General features: G+C 44.1%; 1 protein-coding gene across 3 annotated transcripts in view; it reads right to left on the bottom strand.

Moving 5' to 3' along the window:
- The window catches only part of zgc:110158 (uncharacterized protein LOC553590 homolog), a 44,495-nt gene that overhangs the window by 8,713 nt on the left and 12,509 nt on the right, over positions 1-23,273 (bottom strand). For 2 of the 3 annotated variants that reach the window (XR_009204999.1, XM_058395146.1), the window contains exons 5-7: positions 8,440-8,529; positions 2,604-2,687; positions 916-975 (exon numbers count right to left, since the gene is read on the bottom strand). Coding sequence is in view for 2 of the 3 variants with exons in the window: in XM_058395146.1 (XP_058251129.1) it covers positions 916-975; positions 2,604-2,687; positions 8,440-8,529 (234 nt within the window). In the remaining variant the exon portion in view is untranslated. The remainder of the gene's footprint in view (positions 1-915; positions 976-2,603; positions 2,688-8,439; positions 8,530-23,273) is intronic. The other variant, XM_058395147.1, reaches the window with a different exon arrangement.

Here is a 23,273-nt window from a genome sequence, read left to right as displayed (position 1 = left end):
GGTGTGCAGTCACGTTGGAACTCTTCCCACAAAGAGCATGAAATTGTCCAAAATGTCTTAGTATGAAGCTGAAGCATTAAGAGTTCCTTTCACTGGAACTAAGGGGCCGAGCCCAACCCCCTGAACTCAATGATTTGAGTTGTGTCCCAAAACTTTTGGCATTATAGCGTATTTGTAAACTAAGCTCAGAATCTATTATTTCTCCTTTCCGAAGTGAGGAAATCATTAAGGTTTAACATGTATGCGCATATTTAAAATCGTAAAGTGAAAGCATAGAACTAAAAAGCTGCGTATGGCTTATAGATTACGATTCACAGATCAGCGATCTCTTGGGACAAATCAGATACAATACCAATTCCGCTGTCCAGTAACGTTCAGTACGTCTCCATTAACAGTCTACAACACACAACCTTTTACAGAGCTTTGCAGATTTAAGCCTATCTGACACCAACATGCACACACAGCTCTCATTTCAGTGTTTAGTAAACGCCAAAACGTCCGCGCTGTCCGATTACCTGTCAATTATTCACAGGTGGAATTTTAACCCACGACAGGTTGAAATATTGAGCTGACATTCAGCAAGACTGACATCCTGTAAAGCTTTCGACTGGCTGTTTAATACTTCTGGTCATTATTCCTCTATATTACAGCTGTCAAACGTCAAACACACAAAAAAAAAACCTTCCAGGCCTCTGATGAGGTTTAACTGACGTGACCAAAGAAAAAAAGCGTTTGATCGGACTCAATATCAGTTCATTAAGTCTTATAGATATTAGAATACCAGCATTTCTGTCTCATCAAGGTGTTTGATGTAAGGTATGTCAGGTTGTGCTTATTTTATCAGAAGCAGAGATGTACTGCTGGTCACATGTCCACTACCATCATGTAAAATATGGTTTAAACAGAACTGGTTACCTGGTTTGGCATGCGGAGGGACGGCCGAGGTCCACCCGGGTACCGCGGAGACATGAAAGGCTAGAGACAAGGATGGGAGAGCAAAAGAGAGAGACCTTTATTTTTTTTTTTACTTTTTTTGTTTCCCCCCACTTTGCCGTTAGCACCGCGTGGCTGTCCACAGTGACAGAGTGCAAAATAAAAAGGTGCGGCTGAATGAATGGCAGCAGCGAGGCCAGCTGGAGCAGGTGGAATGCAGGCAGGCAGATGCACCGAGTGACAATGGGGATGGCACCAAATGCAACATATATAAATAAGACATCCAGCATTCTGACTGCTGCTCACGGTCCATACCCACACACACACGCACACTTTTCAGGATATTGACCACCGTATAGAGATTTTATATACGGACGGATTACCAGACCCCACACACTCACGCGCACACACACTCACACACCCCAAGACCACAAACAGGCTCGTTCCGATATACGAGACCGTTTGGACGAGCGACGGAACAGGAGCTGCTCCTGTGGTCCGGAATTTCGAGAGCTCTAAGAGCTCCGGCTGTGTAGAGAAAGGCTGGTGTGTGTGTGTGTGTGTGTGTGTGTGTGCACACCAGTGAAAAGACCTGGGCTGGGGAAAGTGAGGATGTATAACCGTGTGTGTGTGTGTGTGTGTGTGTGTGTGTGTGCGTGTGTGTATGCGCCTATTCTGAGATTTCTACAGATGTTCCTCCGTCCTCATGTGTGTGTACAAGCACAAGCAGCTTACGCTTCTTAAAGGAAAAGTGTTCAACCAAAACAAAACAAATCAATATTTTCCACTCGTGTGCAGCCAATTATCCGAGACAAGTTTTGACAAGCCGTGAAAGCTAACGCCCACCAATTAGCATGATGCCGACACAGCAAAATCATAGCACAAGCGATGATACTAAAAGACAATTAGGAGGAGAGAGAGAGAAGAAAAAAACCCGCTCCGGACGGCAATACATCTGCAAAATATCAAGCCGGGCAACTCCAGGCATTTTAATCTATACAAATGATTTGCTAAAACGTTCTTATTATAAAGCTGCTATGTTGAATTCTGATTTTTTTTTTTTTTTTTTTTTTAACCCTCCCCGTTCCCTTCTGCTACATCCTGAAATTCTCCAACGTAAACTAGTTTTATGGAAATGAGATTTTGGCATTGGAGTGACATCATGCTAACTGGCAGACATTTCTCTCCAGCTCCAGCGCAATTCTAAAAAAAGATCTGACTTCTCGTCTGACTATTCCTTTAGAGACCGAGCGTGTGTGTGTGTGTGTGTGTGTGTGTGTGTGTGTGGGCATTCTACAGCATCAGGCTGTGCAATATTAATGTGCTATTGATGGTGGGTGGGAGCGAAGAAGCCTTTCCAGCAGCGGGGAGGACCGTGAATAATTCATCCCGCTCTAGGGGCGCTGACTCTGGGCATGGAGAAGCTGGGTGTGGGCCACCGAAGAGAGGAGGGAGCGCGAAGACGGAGGGACGAAGAGGCGAAAAGGAGACAAAATGGTGCAACTTCCTCAATTCCATCATTAGACGCTCAGATGGATGGGAATTTTAGGGCCGGTGTGGGATTTCCAATTACTGAATTAATTTTGTGTTCCTTCAAAGGGACAGTTGTGTGTGTGTGTGAGAAAGAGAATGTGTGTGTGTGTGTGTGTGCGCATGTGGTTGTGTCTTACCTGGCCGTGGGGTCCCATCATGGGGTTGCTGGGGTTGTGTGGGGGAGGCTGTGCGTGGGGAGACGGCTGCGACCCGGGAGGGCCCTTTAAGAGAGAAGAGGCAGGTGAGACATGAAACGGGGGCGTGCTGCCGAGGCCTGCTGCTGCTCCGCCGACACACACACACGCAAACACACACACACACACAACGAGGTAGAACCTGTTGTAATGAAGTCTTCAACTTTGACGAACGATCCTAGTCAACTAAGACGCTTCGGATTTAAACTAAAATCAGGCAGGAAAAGTGAACAGCAAGGGTTCTTTTTCACACATAAAAAAATTGACCCTAAACAGGCAGTTAGTAAGGATGTACAACGAACAATGTAAAAAAAAAGTTTGTTCTTTTAAACTGACAGCTGCAACTTTAAGAAACCTGTGAACTCAACACCGAACATCCTGTTTCAGCTCTAGCATTACAAAGCTCCCCCCACCCCCTCCAAACCCCCTACACACCCCTACCCCTTCTACCCTCCCATATATCTCAATGAGAAGCATATGGCCTTCCAGGAATCCCCACAGCCGGCAGGAACTCTACCACCAACAGCCTGGCCTCCCAATCCGCTCCGGTACGCTCTTCTCACACCGTCCTCTTCTACAGACCTGAGGGGATGGTCAGCGACTCTATGTCCTCATGCTCACGCTTAATTCGTAAACCAACGTAATCTGCATAGACACCATACACTCAGGAGTACAGTCTGTAATGGCTAGGCTGTGTCACTTGGGGGCACTGTTGTCAAGAAAGAAAACAAAGCCCTGATATGTCTGAGGTTTTTTTTTTTTTTTTTTTTTTTTTTTTGGTGCAGCCATCCTTCAGGTAGTAGGCAAAAAGAAAACGAGCCACAGAAACGATTAAGGGAAAGAGATGCACGGGATGACGCAACGTAGCGGCAAATCAAACGCCTTCGTTTAACGAGATCATCCGAAACGTAGGGAGAAGACACGAGAGCTCGCTATTTATAGAATATTTTCATCAAAAATCGTGTAAATCTTCAGCGTTCATTACAGTCGAAGCTGCGAATAAAAAAAAACAAAAAAAAACGGGCTGATGGATACATCGCCTCAATCCAACGTTGACGTATTTCTTGCAATTTTCTTTATGCAAGCTTTAGAGCTAGCGTTACCACAACAACGAGTCCAGGTACCATGTCCAGCGATTTTAACCATGCTGCTTGTTTTGCTAACAAGCTTTACATCTCAGAAAAAAACAAACAAAAAAAAACATCCTCCGAGTCCGGCGACTGAACAACGAAGAGAACGAAGACAAGAAATTTGTGAGCGCAGGAAAGTTGATTAGCACTTCGCTTTAGATTTAGAAGGAAACACATGAATTATCTTTTGGTAAATCTGATATATAACGCCTCAAACCCATCTTATTAATCTTATCAATATTACAGTTGTGAATAAGACGAAAAAAAAAATTAAATAAGGTTTTATGATGATCTGGTAGGCAGAATCTCAAAATGGTGGAATGCAGAGATCACATGCTTTAATTTGTATTTCATTTATTTTTGGGGGGAAAATGGAAACATTTACATATAAGGAGACTAAATTATATTGGTTTGTTGTATTTATTTACACTACCAGTCAAAAGTTTGGACACACCTTCTAATTCCATGGTCTTTCCTGATGTTTATTTCTTTCTACATTGTAAAACAATGCTGAAGGCGGCCGAAATCCACAATAATGTCCTTTGAACAGTTGATATTGAGATATGTCTGCTACTGATGCTCTGTAAAGCCTTCATAACGGCTCTAATCTGAGGTGCTGTTAATTGGTGATTTCTGAGGCTGGTAACTCTAAATGAACTTCTCCTCTGCAGCAGAGGTCAGTTTTGGTCTTGCTTTACTGGGATGGTCTTCATGTGAGCCAGTTTCATCATGGTGCTTGATGGGTTTTGCAAATGCACTTGACAATACTGTTCTTGCAAGAACTATTCCAGAACACCTGACCTTCGTGTCTTAAAATAACAACTGACTGTTTTTTGTTGTCGTTACATATGGATTACTTAAGTCCATGTGTGTTATTTCATAGTTTTGAAATCTCCAGTCTTGTTCAAGAATGTAGAAAATAAATCCCTAAACAAAAAAACATTGAATTAAAAGGTGTCTCCAAACTTTTGACTGGTAGTGTATATTAGCAATGTAAGCAAATATTTCCGAAGTAATTTTTTTTTTAAATTGTATTTATTTATATTAGAAATATAAGTGATTATTGTCAAAGAAATTTTTCTATATTATTTTATTTATTTACATTTAGAATGCGTTCACATTTATATTAGGAATATAAGTCATCATTGTCAAAGAAACTTTTTTAGAATTATTTAGTTTATTTATGTTAGGAATACAAGTCATCACTGTCAATGTAATTTTTTAAAAATTATTTTATTTATTTATGAGTAATTTATTTATTTATATTAGTAATATAAGTGATTATCGTCAAAGTAATTATTTTTGTTATTTTATTTATTTTTATTATTAATTAATTTATTTATATTAGGAATAAAAGTGATTGTTGTCAAAGTAATATTTTTTAAATAATATTATTTATTTATATTAGGCATGTAAGTGATTATTGTCAATTTTTTTCACATTTTCTTTTTTTAAAACTGCATACATTTTTTTTTTTTTTTTTAAATTGCGTTTTGTTTAATTTGTTCTAAGTACTTATGTTATTTTCTTTGTTTACCAGAACTGAAACCTGGAGTATCAGTCGATGTTTGATATTTAAAAGAAGAAAAAAAAAGGAAAAAACAAAGTGTTTTTTTTTTTAAACTATAAAACATTAACCGTTAAATTTCAACAACTCCAGCTTTGCGTCTGCCTTCGAAGCGTTACCTCGCCATTATTTCCAACCGATTCAAAAATGTAACACGAGCCGTGTTTCCTCGTCTAACCACTTAAAGAGATCACGTCGTGACTCGTGCGCACTCGCCATTTCCGAAAGTGAAAGTGAGTGGACACAAAAGGCTTACGCAATTCTTTATCTATTTTTAAAGATCTTCTTAAGGTGCACACACGAACCTGTCTGTTATTCTGATCAAGCTACTGACGATTCATCAGTAAACATTTACCTGTATAATGCGTTTTATCAGGACCAGGCACAGAGGTGAATATAGAGGACCGGTAGCAGACGTGTTAAAGGATAAACACTAAGAGTGTGTGTGTGTGTGTGTTGTGTTACAGTTTGATTTTGGAGAAGAGTGTGTGTGCTAAGAAGGTATGTTTGGGGAGCTGCGTACAGATTTAGCCCTGACCTGTCTACGACCTCACTGAGAGAGAGAGAGAGAGAGAGAGAGAGAGAGAGAGAGGCGGTCCTGAGGGGTCTGATGCTAGAGCTGCTCTACTGACTGTCCCAGAAACAGCACAGATACTACACCAGAGTGTGTGTGTGTGTGTGTGTGGGCACCCTGTGGTACTCGGAGGAAGGCCTGGAGGAGTGTGCCGATACTCAAGGCCTCTAAACTCTCAGCAGCAACGAGGTCATGGCCGTTCATTACACCTCATCACAGAAACACACACTGCCATCTCTCTCTCTCTCTCTCTTTCTGCTAGACCACCACTCTCTCACTCTCTCTCTGATCAAAATCTTACTCATCTCTCCATCATCCTTCACCCGTTCCTTCCTCCATCCCTTTTTTCTCTCTGTACTGTGTACTCGGTGTTGGCTTTGTACTCATGAGCATAATCAAATCTCCAAGTACAAATCCTGACATTCCGCTGGTTGCGTTGGAAGTGTGTGTGTGTGTGTGTGTGTGTGTGTGTGTGTGTGGTGTGTGTGTGGCCTCTGCTATTTCCTCTCTCTCTCTCGCATCTCACCTCTACCTTATCACAAACAAAGCCAAATGCCAAGTCTGTCCGTCACTGGGCAGAGGAAGCAGTCAGAGTGACAAGCTCTCTCTCTCTCTCTCTCTCTCACACACACACACAGGCTCCCACTCACACACATTCATCATGCTATCCTTATAAGGCTCTTCCATTGAAAATGACTGATTATTATTATTATTTCTATTACCATTACTACATTTATTCAACCTTACGCCACACTTAAGCCCAATCCTCACCAAAAGGAACCAAATGTCCCGACAACATCAGCCCTCTCAGACATTCCTATCCTTGTGGGGACATGTTGGTCCTCACCAAGACAGAAAAACATACACAAACGCACAAAAGCAAAAGCGTAGCTGCCGCGCACAAGCCGCGGGATTGGTCGAGTATGTGTATGGGCATGCCTGGTGTTCGTTTCTGAGTGTGTGTGTGTGTGAGACAGAGACAGCAAAAAAGTGCTGCTGGAACAGAAGATGAGAAGAATTAGATGTTCGAACAGGAGAAGAAAATTAAAGCACAGCGATGCTCCGAAAACTGCTGTCATCCCAGAACCAGTAGATTTGAACCAAAACCCTGGACAGATCATCAATGCTTGGTTGCCTGGCAACATGATTAACGATAAACAGTGATAGCTCGAGTAATAAGGTGAGATCAGCTAGCTGAAAAGGCACGTTTTGTAACAAAAGCTAGTTTGCAGCTACAATCCTATCTCACGTAAAAGACATTATTCAGATCCGGCATCTCTTGATAGGTCAGCTTCTGAGACCTCAGACAGAGAGTACTGCATCAGGTGGAGTGGTTTGGAATGAAGTTACATCATCATCATCATGTGGTGCTTTATGTTAACACACACACACACACACACACCCCTTCTGTCCTTCCCACATACACTCCCCCCCCCCACACACACACAAACTATGTAGCTAGGACATATCCAGCAGTCTCCAGAAACGTTCCTGTCACAGCAGGTAAATAACGACGTCTGTATGGACACAGTGTCCATCAGTCACAAGCAACAAGACTAGCATCTAAGCTAGTCTCCATGTCATTGTGTAACACTAGTAAAGCTAAGAAGCGACAGTTAAAACGATCAGAACATGACTAAAATGCAAAGGAACTTCCCGGTGCTTGGCCCCCTGACATCGCTCTTCCAAACACCGTGTGTTTAAAGTCTCACCAAATGGACGGCAGTGTGGCATATTGCAGAGCGAGCGCGCGCTCTGAAAAAAAGTGACAACAGCGATGGTGCACAATGCAGAGCCGTGAAGACACAAAACATCATGCGTGCTAGACAGAGAGATAGACAGAGAGAGAGAGAGAGAGAGAGAGAGAGAGAGCACAAAGTAGTAGAAAAGAACATAAGCTGCTTGTTCGAGGGAACTTAATGAAGACCATCCATTAGGACTCTCTCTCTCACACACACACACATACACACACACTCAGGAGTTTAATCTCCATACACTAATGGCGAAGCAAAGGTTCCAGAGAAACCATGTGTCCATTTTTACCTTATCTACTATCCACGTACTGACCAGGAAAAAAAAGGTGCCCCCCGAATCCCAACCTAAATAAATAAATAAATAAATAAATAAATAAAGGGGGATGCATGCACACTGAGCGTATTTTCCGGGATGCAGGATTAGCAGGTGGCCTTGTGTTCACTGAGAGCATCCCTATCAGAGCAGCACACACAGCGACAGCAGCCAGACCCAGCCACAGAGAGGCACAGATAGTTATAGACAGACAGACAGAGAGAGAGAGAGAGAGAGAGAGAGAGAGAGAGAGAGAGAGAGAGAAGCATGAAGATGTGTGGGAGGCATGAATGAACGCAGACCTGCGGCAGGAGGCCATGAACAGGACAGATGTGTAAAACAGAAAGACAGTCAGAGAGAGAGAGAGAGAGAGAGAGAGAGAGAGAGAGAGAGAGAGAGCGAGAAAGAAGGAGAAACAAAGATAGCTGCAGCTCTTCTTACCTGAAAGAAGCCAGGGGGCATGGGTCCACCAGGCATGCCATCATTAGGGGGCATGTTCCCCATTACAGGGCTGGGTGCCGCTGCTGCGCTCTGAAAGACAGAAAACAAGACGGGTCAAAACACACACTCTCTCACACACTAACACACACACGGATTGAAATCAAAACACCAGAGAGGCTGAATTCCTATCCGTTACTGTCCACCCCTCATTCTGTTCTATGATCCACTTCCTCGTTCTGTGGATCGTTCGGTTGTGACTGGAGCAACCAGCATCCTTCTGGTTTATAACATGTTCACACACTCACACACACACAGGTGCTCAAAGTCACAGAGCGATGTGACATGGGTGACCACAGTTACACCAAACATCAAGGGCTCCGCGTGCCACCCCTCTCTTTCTCTCTCTCTCACACACACTCACTCACTCCCTCCCTCCCTCTCACACTCATTCACTCTTTCTCACACACACACTCACTCACTCACTCCCTCCCTCCCTCTCTCTCACACTCATTCACTCTCTCACTCACTCACTCACTCACTCACTCACTCACTCACTCACTCACTCACTCACTCACTCACTCACTCACTCACTCACTCACTCACTCACTCACGCTTTCTCTCTCTCTCTCAGCTTCTAGTATATCCATACTTCAAGCCTTTTGTTTTGAAACACCGCTGCCATCCTGAGCAATGTTTTTGGATGACTGTGATTAAGAGCAACCCCAGTCACAGGAGACAGAACCTGCTAAAACCACACACACGGTGATGTTCAGGCTGTGTGTAGCGGCACATGAAACCAGACTGGTTTCTAATTGCCACCTAAAATGGCCAAGTGTTATTTTTCATGGTCGCCCCCCCCCACCCCCGAGACACGCTTGCTGCCTTTTCAGAATAATCTGAACAAATCCACAACACTGAGAAGCGAGATGCTCCTGAAAACTAATAATAATATAGTCCAAAAGTTATCGGTGTTATGAACAGATCTGAATGTGAGCCCACTGACTAATTAATGGCATCAATTACACACACACACACGCACACATGTGCAGAACAGTTTATCTATAAATTAGTCAAAAAATGAAGGAGGACAAATAAGGAGAGAAGAAGAAAGGAAATAAGAGAAAGAAGACGAGGAAAGGGGTGAAAGGACAAAAGACGAGGAGAACAAAGGAGAAGAGAGGAGGAAAGATTGTAGAAAAGAGACGAGAAGAAGAAAAAGAAGAAGAAGAGGAAGAAAGAAGAGGAGACTGAAAAGTAGAGGAGAGGAGCTACATGTTCATTGTGTCCCACACAAAATATATAGATGTGTGTGTGTGTGTGTGTGTGTGTGTGTGTTTGGGCACACATAACCCTGCTCCTGGAAGCAAGACTCTGCTCAGATGCAGAAACATGGATAGAGAGAGAGAGAGAGAGAGAGAGAGAGGGAAAAAAAGAAAGGGGGGGGGCTCAGTCGCCTTGTTGCCATGACAACCCCGACCTCAGCTCTCCCTCTCTAGTGCCATTAAAACCCTCAGGCCGTCAATCATCCGCTGTGTGTGCTTGTGTGTGTGTGTGTGTGTATGTGTGTGTTCAGAGACAGAAAGAGAAAGAGAGAGAGAGAGAGAGAGAGAGAGAGAGAGAGAGAGAGAGGGCCGTGGCTTTTCAGAGCTCGTCGTATACCACACTGATTACTGCCATCATCTCATCAAGCCATTAAACAGCACCTCTATTCACTCCGGCTCCCCTATAAAGCCTGCTCAATAACGTTTAATACACGCCGCGCGTGCAATTATAAACACGCGCTCTGCCAAAACGCAAACAACACGCGGGCAACACATTCACCGCTCACTCGTGTTAACGTAAACAAATATTAGCGCGCTCTTCTACGTATATACACGCTCTTATGAGGGGGAGGGGGGAAAGGAAGGAGAAAAAAAAAAAAGAGCTACATAGTCGTAATGAACGGATAGATCTGATCTTCCAAACAAATCTAAATAAACAAATAAATAACAGAAGCGGCCATTAGAGGGCAACGGCAGCTTGCGTACGCGTCGATCGAGGTCAAAAAAGATTGTACAAAATTACAATGGTGCAGGAAGGGAGCTTTAATTTCTAACGACGTCGAATAGCGATGGATCGATTGTTTACTTCATAATACAGGATTTAGGACAGCTCTGTCATCAGATCGATCCTTCATCCCTAGCAATAGCTACACTAACATTTATCTGTTCTTTCTTTTTGGAAAAAAATCATCAAGATGAACCTGCAGAACCTGAAAGAACGGGGACAGAAAAGGAAGTTCCAGCACCGAGCTGGCTCAAAGGTTAGCATGTACGCAGAGGGGAAAAGGACGACGTGTGCAGCTTCTCTCTATTATACACACACACACACACACACAGACACACACACGGCTGGATCGTAAAGACAAACAATAGCACTACTGTTGAATCCAACCACAAGCAATGCCATGAGAAAGAGGTTTAAAGTGACAGTGTTTCTATTTTTTTTTGGGGGGGGGGGGATCATCTGTCCAAAAAATTTTAATTAAATTTTAAATACATTATTTATTTAAAAAAAATTCAGACAGAAAATGTTCAAAATTTTTAAAAAAAAAAATAATAATAAAAAATAAAAATTAATTTTAAATACATTTTATTTATTTATTTTAAAAAATCCCAGAATGTAAACTTTTTAAACAGAATAAATAAATTGATTTATTTATTTACTTATTTATTAATTAAGCATTTAGGGGGTTCTTGACACAAATCAGCAGCTAATACCAACAATTTTGAACATACTGTAAAACCGCAATCTACACCAAAACACCAGAGTCACCGGATACATAGAACGTCTGCTTGGTTTTCATTTTCTGCCACCGCTTACGTTTTTTATATCCTTGCTACCTGTTTATTAAATTCTGCTTCTGCCAACTGGTTTCCTCCCATTGTGCTCCTGAATGGGATTACTGGAAACATCACCTCACAAACCTTCGCTTCTTTACTTATATGAAGGTTAACGGCTTGATATTTAGCTAGCATGGTGGTGGAGTTTGGTGTAAAACATTCCTTAGCCTTGTTGGTACTAACTGTCCGAGTTCTGTTGGCTATTGACCGGATATTATTGCATTCTTAGGATTTCACCCATAAGCCCAAATTGTCCCCCTCCAAGATCTACACTGTAATAAACACCCCAGATACATCCATATACACCTTCTGGGAAACTAGAACTCAATCAAGCCTGGGTCTTTCTGAAACCCATCTCACTGACGTCTAAATTGGAAATTCTGCCAGCCTCGACCGGGTGATTGATTTTTTTTTTCTTTCAAAATTTCTACCTCATCCCTATTCCCTGTCTCACTTTCACTCAGGTTCTCGAGTCTATAAAGATTAGCCGCAAAGACCTGCATGCATAATCTGGCCCGTCTGTCTGTTCGGTCAGCAGCCGAGGAGCGTTTAACCATGGTCGAGCCACAGCGTTTGGCTACGATTGGCTTCCATCAACGTCTGGATCATGGAGACTACATAGCTGAGGAAACTGGACTATTCTCAAACCAGTCTGCTCCATGAGATCTGCTCCAAAAAATGGCAGGTTCAAGAAACAAGGTTGAGAAGAACTTTGTGTGTTCTGTGCATGTAAAAAAAAAACCAGCATGCAAGTTGTTTTGTAAAGTTTGTTTGTTTAGTTTTTTTTTTTTTTTGAAGGGGGGCTGACGAGTTCACCCCCTTCGACCTCCAGGCAAGTGCAAGAATTACACTTCAGAAAACCCACTACACTTATTTGCACTTGTTTTGATTTTTTTTTAATGCTATGTGAGGTCATGGTTAGCGTTTATATTCAGGATGGATCCATATATACAATGCTAAGACTTCTGAAACATTGCATGCTGCGTTCACGTTCTTTTACAGCCGGAGCGTTCAGGACTCATTTTTCACCTTGAGAATGCAAGCGAGCCTCATTCTTTTCAGTCTCCTTATCTCCGGCCATCAAAGGTCAGTATTAGCATTCATCAACCGCCTCTGAATTTTGGTTATACGACACCTTTTCTTAAGGAGCGGCTTGTCTGTGGAGTGGCTCCAGACCGAACTCGGTACATTGGTGTTGCTCTAGTACAACACGTTGTGTGTTAATCTGATAAGTGGCCTAGGGTGAAAGCAGGGAGTGTGCATTACCCAGAGAGTTAGTTAGATCTGCTTAGTCAGTGCCCTGAAGCCGTTCCAACCCAAACAGGCCACTGTTCTGATGTCTGTACACACAAGCCTGGCAGGCCGTGCTCGCTGAGCAGCCGGTGTCCGCTTGCTGTCACCTGAAGCGGGCCTGAGACGTGGCAGTGGCTCACACACACAGAGTTCTTTACTCACTCATACTAAGAGAGAGCAAAAAAGAGAGAGAGAAGGAAAAGGGCGAAAGCCCGGCCTGGTTGCCTTTCATTAGGCCAGCGACAGCCCCACAGGGAGCGTAGCGTGTCACGGAGCTCCGTGAAACAAAAGGAACGCGGGACGTGAACGGCTGCCAAGACCACGCTGCTAATTGGAGATAATTAATGCCATTAATTAGGCACCAGGAGGGGAAGGGGGGTATGCTAAAGAGAAAGGGGAGACAGATGGGGATGAGGCCGAGGAGGACACGGACAGATTTGGTGTGTAGCCACAGTGTCCGATTCCTGTCCATGTTCAAGGCCTCAATCCTGGAAGCCTCTTCTGGGACAGGTTTGGCACTAGAGTAGTGCGAGAAATGTGGAATATGCATGAAGAGAAAACCTGACAGTGACCAGCCTTGAATTCTTAAAAATCATACCATCAAACCAACAATTAATAGAAGGTTTGGACCTGAATATAATTATTGGACAAAACCTTATGGTTGAGTCGCCAGGGCAATACAGCCATCTTACTTCCTCATCCAACTACACACCAGATCTGTTAAGTCCAGAGGTACCCAGCAGGACATCCACCAAATTTGGGGCTTAGAATGGAAGAGGAACCATCCCAAACAGGGTTCTATGAACAACTAAGAGGCAAATAAATAATCGTTAAACAAATAACCAACAAGGATACATTCGAGGCAGTAAACAAGTAATGAAACCACTCAGGATCTGTCAAGAACCTCGCAGAGTTCCCTCTACGATAGCTGAAACCAGAACCGAAACCAGGACCAACGAGCAAAGATACAATAACGATTCTCGGCCCAAAGCAAGGACTAAACGTTCACCTGGCTTGTTTCGAACAGGAAGTGTCTAACCTAATACGGTGTAGGAAAAAGCCTGATTTAATCACAGTAATAAGCTGTACGTTCAGGTGAGTCAGCTAGCGGATGCTAGGACCGATCTGGGGACTGAAGATTCTCTGTGCCAAAAAGCGCCGGTCCGATGTGGTTAAGTCCCTATATCTCTACTTTGGCCGACAGATTTAGCTAATCAAATCTCCTGCCAGGATAAGACCTTCCATGAGGCTAATTAAAAGTGAATAGCATTTCGGGTAAATCCGACTCAAAGGTTATACGAGTGCAAATATAAACAAATTGTATACAAGCTTTCGGGGTGGGGGTTGAGGGGGGGAAACCTTTTTGTCAATCCTTTCCAACTGCCTGCCTCTTTGTTTTACTAACGAGCTATACAATGCCTCAAAGGATCCCCATTCATATTCAAAACCTTTGGTAGGGAATTTTCTAGGTTTCTGTTGAGAGAGCAAGCAACAAACAGAAAGACAGAAGGAGAGTGTACGCAGGTGAGAAAGGCAAGAAACCTGCGTCGACTCGTGGTCTCAAATTTAATCGTCGACGCTGCAGCGGCACTTTAGTCCTTCCGTCTGTCCAGCTCTCTTACCTCACTGCTCAGTCTCCTCCTAATGCATCACCAATGGTCACATCATGCCAGAATTGTTACGCGCATGACAAATATGGATACAGAAACATATTTAATGTCTTGCACAGTGGAGTCTTGGAACAACTTGCCCAACACTTGCCCATTTACACAGACTTTGATAAATATAGAAGATTCCAAAACTACAGATAATGGTGTGTGTGTGTATGCAAATACATGAGAGAAAGAGAGAGAGAGAATAGGTTTGATATGCACTGACATTTACGCTCAAGGAAAAACCGATATGCCAGCACTTGACCTCTTGTAGCGGCAAATTTTTTGTGAAGCCGCTCAGATCCGAAAGACAAAAGGCAGGAGTGAAACATGGGCATGAAATATAACAAACGAAATGTTGTGCGACGTTACTTCCTGTTTATCAAGCTGGTGATCTGCGTGTGACATGTATACTGCAAGCAAACCAAGCTGCTTTCGCGGGTTCTACTTTAAATCAACAGCCAGTACACGCGAGACCTACGCTGTATGACGATCGCAACCTTCCTTAATCCGTTCGCCACCAGGTGACGAGCCCCCTTCAAGTCCCACAGCTAAGCGCTAAGCCGCGTAGGCAAGGCGTGCAAAAACAATGCTAGGTCTGTGTGACGAAGATTTTCCTCTTTTCTGTCATTCCATCTAATCCGTGTTCAAATCTGAATCAATTAGCTAAATGCTTCTGTTGGAAGCTGTGCTCCTCGACGAGGTCTTTTCTGATGAGGCAGAAACTTCTGGTGATTTGACAAATGCTGAAGCATGTAGGGAATCTCATTAGGAATCACATTACCCAATATTCAGTTGGCAGACATGGAAATAACGAGCGTCGAACTATAATTCACTGCCGTCGGCTGCAATTCGCTACTCGGGAGCAGCCGAGGTACGGCGTGGATGACTGCGGCGGCATGCGTTCCAGCACCGGCGTCTCCATGAATAAATAAACGAGGCACCGTGAAATATCTGTGCTTGGGCCCCTTTTGCCACACTCCCAATGTCATGGAATTTCACCCCACCCCCTCTTGTCTCTCCCTCTCTCTTTCTCCAGCAGAAAGAGGATTCATGGATGCGGGTATTAACCGGGTGTGTTCACCCCCCTGCTTGCTTGGCTCTTTTTCCTCTCCCCCTACAAGACTTTCCAACTCCCAAAAACCATTTCGGCCCTGCCCCCACTTTTTTTTTTTTTTTTGCTCTTACAGCCCAGCTTCTGGAATTGATTTGGGGTGTGGGGCCCGTCTAGGGTAGTAGACATGTTTGCATGAACTCCTGATGTTTACACACACACACACTCCCAGAATGCTGCCATGCGCATTCAGTTCACTTGTTATGTAACATGGTTACAACACACCTCGACAAACAACAAATCAGACAGAGCTAAGCTGTCAGGTTAAACACCAAAAAATAAATTCCCCGCTCAATTCCGTTCACCACACACACACACTTACTTCAACACAACCTTATAGATCATGGTTAAGAAGGGGGGGGACGGGGACAACAAGACAATGACGGTGCAGTACTTCAGGCAAGTCGCTGACCTAGAACAAGGAGATTGTTTAGGACCCTGGGGAAGTCCTAGTCCCTCACCTCTCTCTCCTTTCCTTCACACACACGCGTATTACAAAACCCAAGCCCTCCCCCCCTTCTCGCTGTATGCTAATTCTGCACGCAAACGCACAGGCCACTGAGTCCCGGGAGGAGGAATAGTGTGGCCTCTCTCTCTCCCTCTCTCTCTCACTCCTTCCCCCTCCCTTGCCAATAAGGGATGGGTGTCAGCAGCCTGCAGAAGCTGTTGCCATGGAGACGGGTCCTGTCTGCACTCTGTCCCCCAGGCATCCCGGATCAAGACGAGAGAGAGAGAGAGAGAGAGGCTGCAGCAAATGATGGCTAGGATATGAGACAGCAAAACATCAACCACACACACAGAAAAAATAACACAAGTATACGTTCTCTTTCCCTCTTCCCTAACTCTCTGATCTGGATAGTATCAAACATCTCCAATGACAAACATATTGAACAGTTTGTTCAGACACCTCGTGAATGTGTGTATGTGTGCCTTATATCCAGTACCGTCCTTCCTTCCACCCATGTCTTAACAAACGGTCGCTAGCCAGAGCCGAGATCCAGCACCAGTCAAAAAGGGGCTTTCCTTTTTCTCCCGCTTAAGGGAACAATGTGTCAAAATGAGAAACGTGAGACGTCACGACCGTGCTCTCGCGTGCCTCGCGAAAGGTAGGCGAACAGGAGAAGGTTTGGCCTGGGGAACAATAACAGATGTCTTTTGTCTGCTGACTGTAGACCATCATTTAGACTTTCATTACTTAAACTGCAATTCTGAAAAGAACGGCCCTTAAGGGGAGAGCGTGAGGTGTTATTTAGGAGAAAATGGTATATATCTTAAGACTTCGGAGGCGTGTCTGCAGCGTATGCAAGTGTGTGCGCGCGTGTGTTGAGTACGGACCAATCGGGACCTCTGCTCTGCAGTCACCTTCCCCAGCACCATCGCAGGAAGGAGGGAGCAAGAGAGAGAGAGAGAGAGAGAGAATTCCCTCTGTGTCTGGGCCAGATTAAACTGGCTTTGTAATCCGCTTGGTTTTCACCCTCTTGTCCTCGGCTCTGTGTGTGTGTGTGTGTGTGTGTGTGTGTGTGTATGGGGAGAGAAAACGAGTGCGAGTGTGCTACACTTGTGTCAGGGTCACTGACCCGCACAACTGATGCAGGTGATGAGTTGACAAAGCTCGTGCTCCAGACAGAAGCCGGATTGAAACAGAGGGGGGATAAAAAATAAAAAAAGCCAGATTGAAACAGGAGGGCAGGTGGAACACACACACACACACGCCTCTAGAAACCAGTGTGTGTGAAAAAGGTGGCAGGAGGAGGGGAGGAGCCGGACAAACTCGTCCATTCAGCCTTAAATAAGCTAATCACACTGACCGAGCCAACAGTTCCACTCGGACGGACGGACGGACAGACAAGGCTTTTCCATGTGACGTCCAAAACGACCACTGGGAGAGGCATTCATTCAGCGCCGAGTCTCTAATCAAACACACCTGGCTCACACAACAGTCTAACGCAGTGTCCGGTCCTGAATACGACGTTTACGCGCTTTTCTACGAGAACACCTGGTTTCTCGTTAATTTACTAAACTCACTAATCTGTGTTGTTTTGCGTAGTACTGGAGCTGAACATCAACGTTATAGAGATTATATAAGGTGTGTGTGTGTGTGTGTGCGCACACCTGGTCAGTAATGTACCCTTAGGTCAAATGTACTTGGGGTTTATATGATGTGACTCGCTACTTACCTCATCATTAAAGAGCAAATGGCTCCTGGTCACTACTGACCCTGTGGCACCATGGAGCAATGTGCAGGTACACACACACACACACACACACACAGTCTTGTCTGGAGTCACCATTATCACTGCATTAACGCAACACCGGCTCTTCCCAAGTCTATACTAGAAGACTCCAGTGTGTGTCAATTGCGATTCAACGCCGAATCGACTCATCTAAAGGAAGTGAACTGAACTTGAAAACAGTTTCACTGAGTGCTAATGTGTTGCTGTTAACTGTGCAAAATGCTAAGCTAACACGCAGGACACTAAGAGCTGTAGTGTGGCAAAGATACCATGTGTTCAAAATAAAAAAAAAGAAAAAAAAGAAAAGAAGAATCAAACCGATAAATACGACTCAGAATAGATTCAAATCCAACTAATTTATTTGCTTACTTAAAATTGTCATGAGACACTTGAGACAAGACCGGTGTGATGAAAAGTGGCGGGACTTATAAACAGGAAATGAAGTTTTTCCATCATGGGAACGTCTAGATAACGTCTTTTTTCCCCCTGCTGTCTCTACAAAATGCTAAAACCTTGTGGTGTATGTATATGTGTGTGTGTGCTGACCATGGTCACGTGGCCATGCATAATTAAAACGCACAATGAAGACAAATGTTTTGCGCGTGCGGTCAATAGCATGGCTGGGTGGCTCGCATTCAGCGCCACTGATCAGCGTTACAAGCTCGATAGTCATCTAAGAAAAGCAAATGGCTTTGATCAATGCTACTTAAAAGATTATCGATCACAAGCCCGGACTCTTTTTTTTTTTTCTCCCTCTTTAAAGACTAGAAAGAACGCACAAAGACGTCTGGCGGAGCAGACCTGTGAAAGACCTCGGAAAACAAAAAGGACAAGCCTCGAACACGCTAATGTTGCTAATGAACGAGCGTTCGTAGGAACCGGTTAGCGCGTTCGGGTGCTTTCATGAGCGGTTAGCAATGTTAGCATCAAGTTACTGACTTCTACATAGACGGAGCGATGCAGCAGCGCTTTAGCCTTCAGCTAGCACAGTCTCTAAAAAGCATTGCATTCTGGGAGTCCAAAATTTAGACCACAGTTTAGAGGCAGAAAAGAAGCTCTCGCCCTTTTGTTTTCCAGAGGCGAAACCTGGCCGTCGTGCCTTCACGAAAACGCGGCTCAGCGCAGTCAATTAGCGTCGGGATGGCGATCGTTTCTGCGTAAACATATTTACCGTGTTACAGGGTGGAGTTTCTCTTTAAAGACAGCTCTCCTTGTTCGTTTGCTCTCAGGGGAGTAAAATTCTGCCAAACATTTTTTTTTTTTTTTTTTTTTTTTATCCTACCCGCTGAGCCTCCTCCAGAACGAAACATGGGGGTTGCACAATATGGTGAGGTGTCTGTGTTAACAATACGCCACGCAAAAACGGCCAAAACGTGTTTAATGAAACAGAACTCTTGTGTTCAAACAGACAGCACTGACACACACACACACACACACACACACACACACACTGCCCTTTCTCTATCCTTCTTCGACCCAGCCGGTATATCTGAGACTTTAATGCAGTCACTCAGACAGATCCTGAGGTGTGTGTGTGTGTATATATATATATGTGTGTGTATGTCTATGGTTAAGAAAAGAAAAAATTCAAGAAACACACTTCGAGAGGACATTCAAACGTAAGGGACAAGGACATCTACACAGTAAAGCAAGGACGCGACATAAGAAGAAAAAGAACAAGAAAATTTATTATTATTAAAAATGAATATAAAAATCAAAAAACAACCATTTTAATTTAAAAAAAAACAAAAAAAAAACACACCAACTAGGTGAACAAATCCATAATCTGAAATATAAACAAACATTCTTTGCTTTTTTGTCCCCCCTCCACTCTTTACAGAATTTGTTCTGCTTTATGAATCACAAATCGATGGAAGCGACTCCCTTTTAAGAATCACGAATCGTTGGAAACGACTCGTTTTTATGATTCATGAATCTATAGAAACAACTCTTTTTTCTGAATCACAAATCGACAGAAACGACTCCCTTTTAAGAATCATGAATCAATGGAAACAACTTCCTTTTAAGAATTACGAATCAATGGAAACGACTTGATTTTATAAATCATGAATTGATGGAAACGACAAATTTTTACGAATCATAAATTGATGTAAATGACTCACTTTTTTTGCATCATGAATCGATGTAAATGACTCACTTTTTATGAATCATGAATCTATGGAAAAGACTCCCTTTTCTGAATCACAAATCGACAGAAACAACTCCCTTTTCTGAATCACGAATCGATGGAAACGACTCCCTTTTCTGAATCACGAATCGATGGAAACGACTCCCTTTTCTGAATCACGAATCGATGGAAACAACTCCCTTTCTAAGTGCATAGTTATAATGGAGGACAGTGGGATTTGCAGTCTGTGATTTAGCGTCTGCTCGCACCGAGAAGGGGCTGGGCTTCGACAAAATACGACATGGTGTCTGCTGGCGGTCTGAGGAGAAGAGCTTTTTTATCTCTGTATTCAGTGACTCATGCAGCGTGGCGAGTGACGCTGTGCTAGCAGACGGACTTTATCTATTATGAGTGGACAAGCCGTGTTGGGAATCTCCTCTCCGATCCAGGTGTGGAGTCGAGTTAAGTGTGCAGTGAGTCAAGGCCAATATCATCAACATACACCTCACGCTATCCGTTCAACAAACGGCGTCCAGAAAACCGGGATATTTACCACTAGAAGCAATTGAGTCAGAGCTAGACTGAATATGGAGCACAGGAAAGAAATCGACTTCTGATGATGCTCCCATGCAGAAAAAAAATCTAGACACATAATATGATTGGAGAAAGTCTGTTGCACTCCTTGTGCTTCATTTAGAACCTCCGACTCTTTCACATGGTGACTTTTTCTTCAGCTCCTATTTTCCTTCACTACAAAGATCTGACAAAAGGGTGGAGTTTGTGGCTTCAACTGAAACAGGCCCAGGTGTTCCTTTTCTGTTGCTCTCTCACACACACACACACATATACACACTCTCTCACACTCACACACACACACCAGGTGGCAGCGTGGTCAGTAGGGAAGCTGTGAGGAGTCACAGGTATAAAAATAGTAATCACTGAGTATAAGTGTGTCTGTGTGTGTGTGTGAGAGAGAGAGAGAGAGAGAGAGAGAGAGAGAGTGTGCGTTTGTCCGTATGTATATCGACAATGTATATTGTATATCTATATAGATGTATATTTTACAATACCTTTAGCTTCTCCTTCTCCCAAACTAATCACTCTTTATAACTGTGGTGAGCAGAAAAGCATCTCAGCACGCACAAACAGATCGACGCTGATTATTAGCTCCCTAATAAACGCAGAAAAATAATCGTTATCATTTTCAGCCGCGACGGTTTGCTTTCCGGTTATTATTCTACTTTGGAGCTTTATTGCGCATTTACAAGCCGTTAAGGACGTAATTACTTTTCTGAACGATATTAAAAACATATATTTGACTATAAAACCATTTGGTTTTGGTGAGATAAGGACGCTTCACACGTCAGCAGAAATAAAAGTGATGAAAACGTAATCCACACCAACAATCCAACCGCGCACTTGCGCTAAGCTCGCGTTTTAAGTCTCAGAGGACGGTTTAATTCCATGATGTTCAGCAGGATCGCCTTGGCGTTTTCGGGAAAACGAGTCCAGGTAGAACGTGACGTACCTGCTTGCGGCGGGCGGCGTCTACATAGCAAGGGGCACGTCGGTGTTCAGGGCGGGAACGTGACGAGTGTGTGGAGTGTGTCTGAGTAGGGCGCGAACAGATGTAGAGTGTTTGCCTCTCATCTCCGCCGAGCAGCCTGGCACGGGCCGTGTGGCCAAACACACGCATATGCGAGAGTGCGTGTGTTTGTGTGTAGACACGCAAGCGAGCAAACAAGAGCGTGTGCACTCTCACACAAACACAAACACACAATCTATCAAAGGGAGCCTCTTTTTTTGGGGGGACTTTGGATGGGCAGCTGGTACTTGAGACTGATGTACTTGCACCCTCTCCTCCTCCTCCTCGTCCTCCTCCTCCTCCTCCTCCTCATCAACCCCCCACCCCCGTCAGTTGGTATTGGCCAAGATGCTAGAACAGCACCAGACACAGGCAGAGCCAAGGGTCTAGTGCCAACGCTGCCTGCCAAAACACAACGAGCGAGCGAGAGAGAGAGAGAGATGGAGAGAGAGGGAAAGAGAGAGAGGAGTGAGGGAGATGAAGAGCGAGAGAGGGAGAGAGCGAGAAAGAGAAGGGAGAGAGACACAGAGAGAGAGAGAGAGAGAGAGAGAGAGAGAGAGAGAGAAGGAAAAGGAAAGAGAGAGAGGAGTGAGAGAAAGAAAGAGAGGGAGAGAGAGCGAGAGAGAGTGAGGGAGAGAGAAGGAAAGAGAGAGAGGAGTGAAGGAGAGAAAGAAAGAGAGAGAGAGAGAGAGAGAAAGAAAGAGGGAGAGAGAGAGAGAGAGAGAGAGAGAGAGTGAGGGAGAGAGAAAGAGGGGGAGTGAGGGAATGAGAGGGGGGCGTGATAGAGAGAGAGAGAGAGAGAGAGAGAGAGAGAGAGAGTTTTTTGGAAAGACAGAGCAAAGCAATCACCACAGACAGAAGACAGACAAGAGGTGGAACGATCTTGTCCCCTGCTTGTTCAACCTTTGTCATTTTGCTTCCCTGTGTAATATCTGACTACTAAAGTGTCCGGTAGAATCCGGTTTAGTTCAGCATGGTCACTGGGAACCTGAAGGCTGTCCCGGGGACCCGGAGCACAAGGCAGGAGTCGATCACAATCACGATCATGATGCTAATCAACCTACGAGAAATGCCTTTGACTGGACAAAGAGAATTTAGGAAGAGGCAGGAACTGGACATCCAGTCACAGAGGCACGAGGCAAATCCATTTAAATTACATGCAGCAGCCTTGCATGTTCCACCTCCACCTTTATTTCTAAGTGTACACAACACGTTATAGGTTTCTGACCACGCCCCCTTTCTTCCCCCTCCCACAGACAGAATCAGCATCATAACAGCCAACACTCTTCACTAAGCTACGGTCAGGGATGGACAGATACCAGGCACACTCAATCTATCGGGATGTAGTGAGGTCAAGATAACTGAAAACGGGGAAAGAGATCATTAGGACTCTTTTAGTGTTTACAGCTGCTATAGCGTCAGTGATAACCGGACCTCCATTCAAAGTTGCTTCAGGTCCAGGTTCTAGACTAGCAGCGTACACGTTGAAAACCCTGCAGGTCTAAAAACAAATGAAACCTGCTGTACGAACCAGATACCGGAGCTATGGAAAGGATAGAAATGTTCTTGCTTTCTCTTTAGTGTATCAGCACACACACACACACACACAGGATCAAATATTAACCGTACGCCTGCAGTGAGCATGCTCAGAGCGCCTCAGAGGAAGCAAACAGCATTTTAACCCTGCCGGCAACTTCCATCGATACGCAAACCTTTCCTGGTCATTCGTAAAAAATACAGCAAACCTACATGCTAGTTTTTATAATTATTGCTATTGTTATTATTATTATTTTTATTCGGTAGAATTAGTGGAACTTGATTGATGATGGCCACCATCTCTATCTCCCCGTCTCCTCCTTCTCCCAGGATATTATCATGCTGGCCGCACTTCTCTGTTTCCCCAGAGCACGCGAGCGAGTGAGCATGCATCATGGAGAAAGAGCGAG

This window comes from Hemibagrus wyckioides, linkage group LG07, assembly GCF_019097595.1.
Source record: "Hemibagrus wyckioides isolate EC202008001 linkage group LG07, SWU_Hwy_1.0, whole genome shotgun sequence".
Lineage (NCBI taxonomy): Eukaryota > Metazoa > Chordata > Actinopteri > Siluriformes > Bagridae > Hemibagrus > Hemibagrus wyckioides.
Note: the sequence above shows the minus strand (reverse complement) of the source record. Positions and strands in the feature narration are given on the sequence as shown.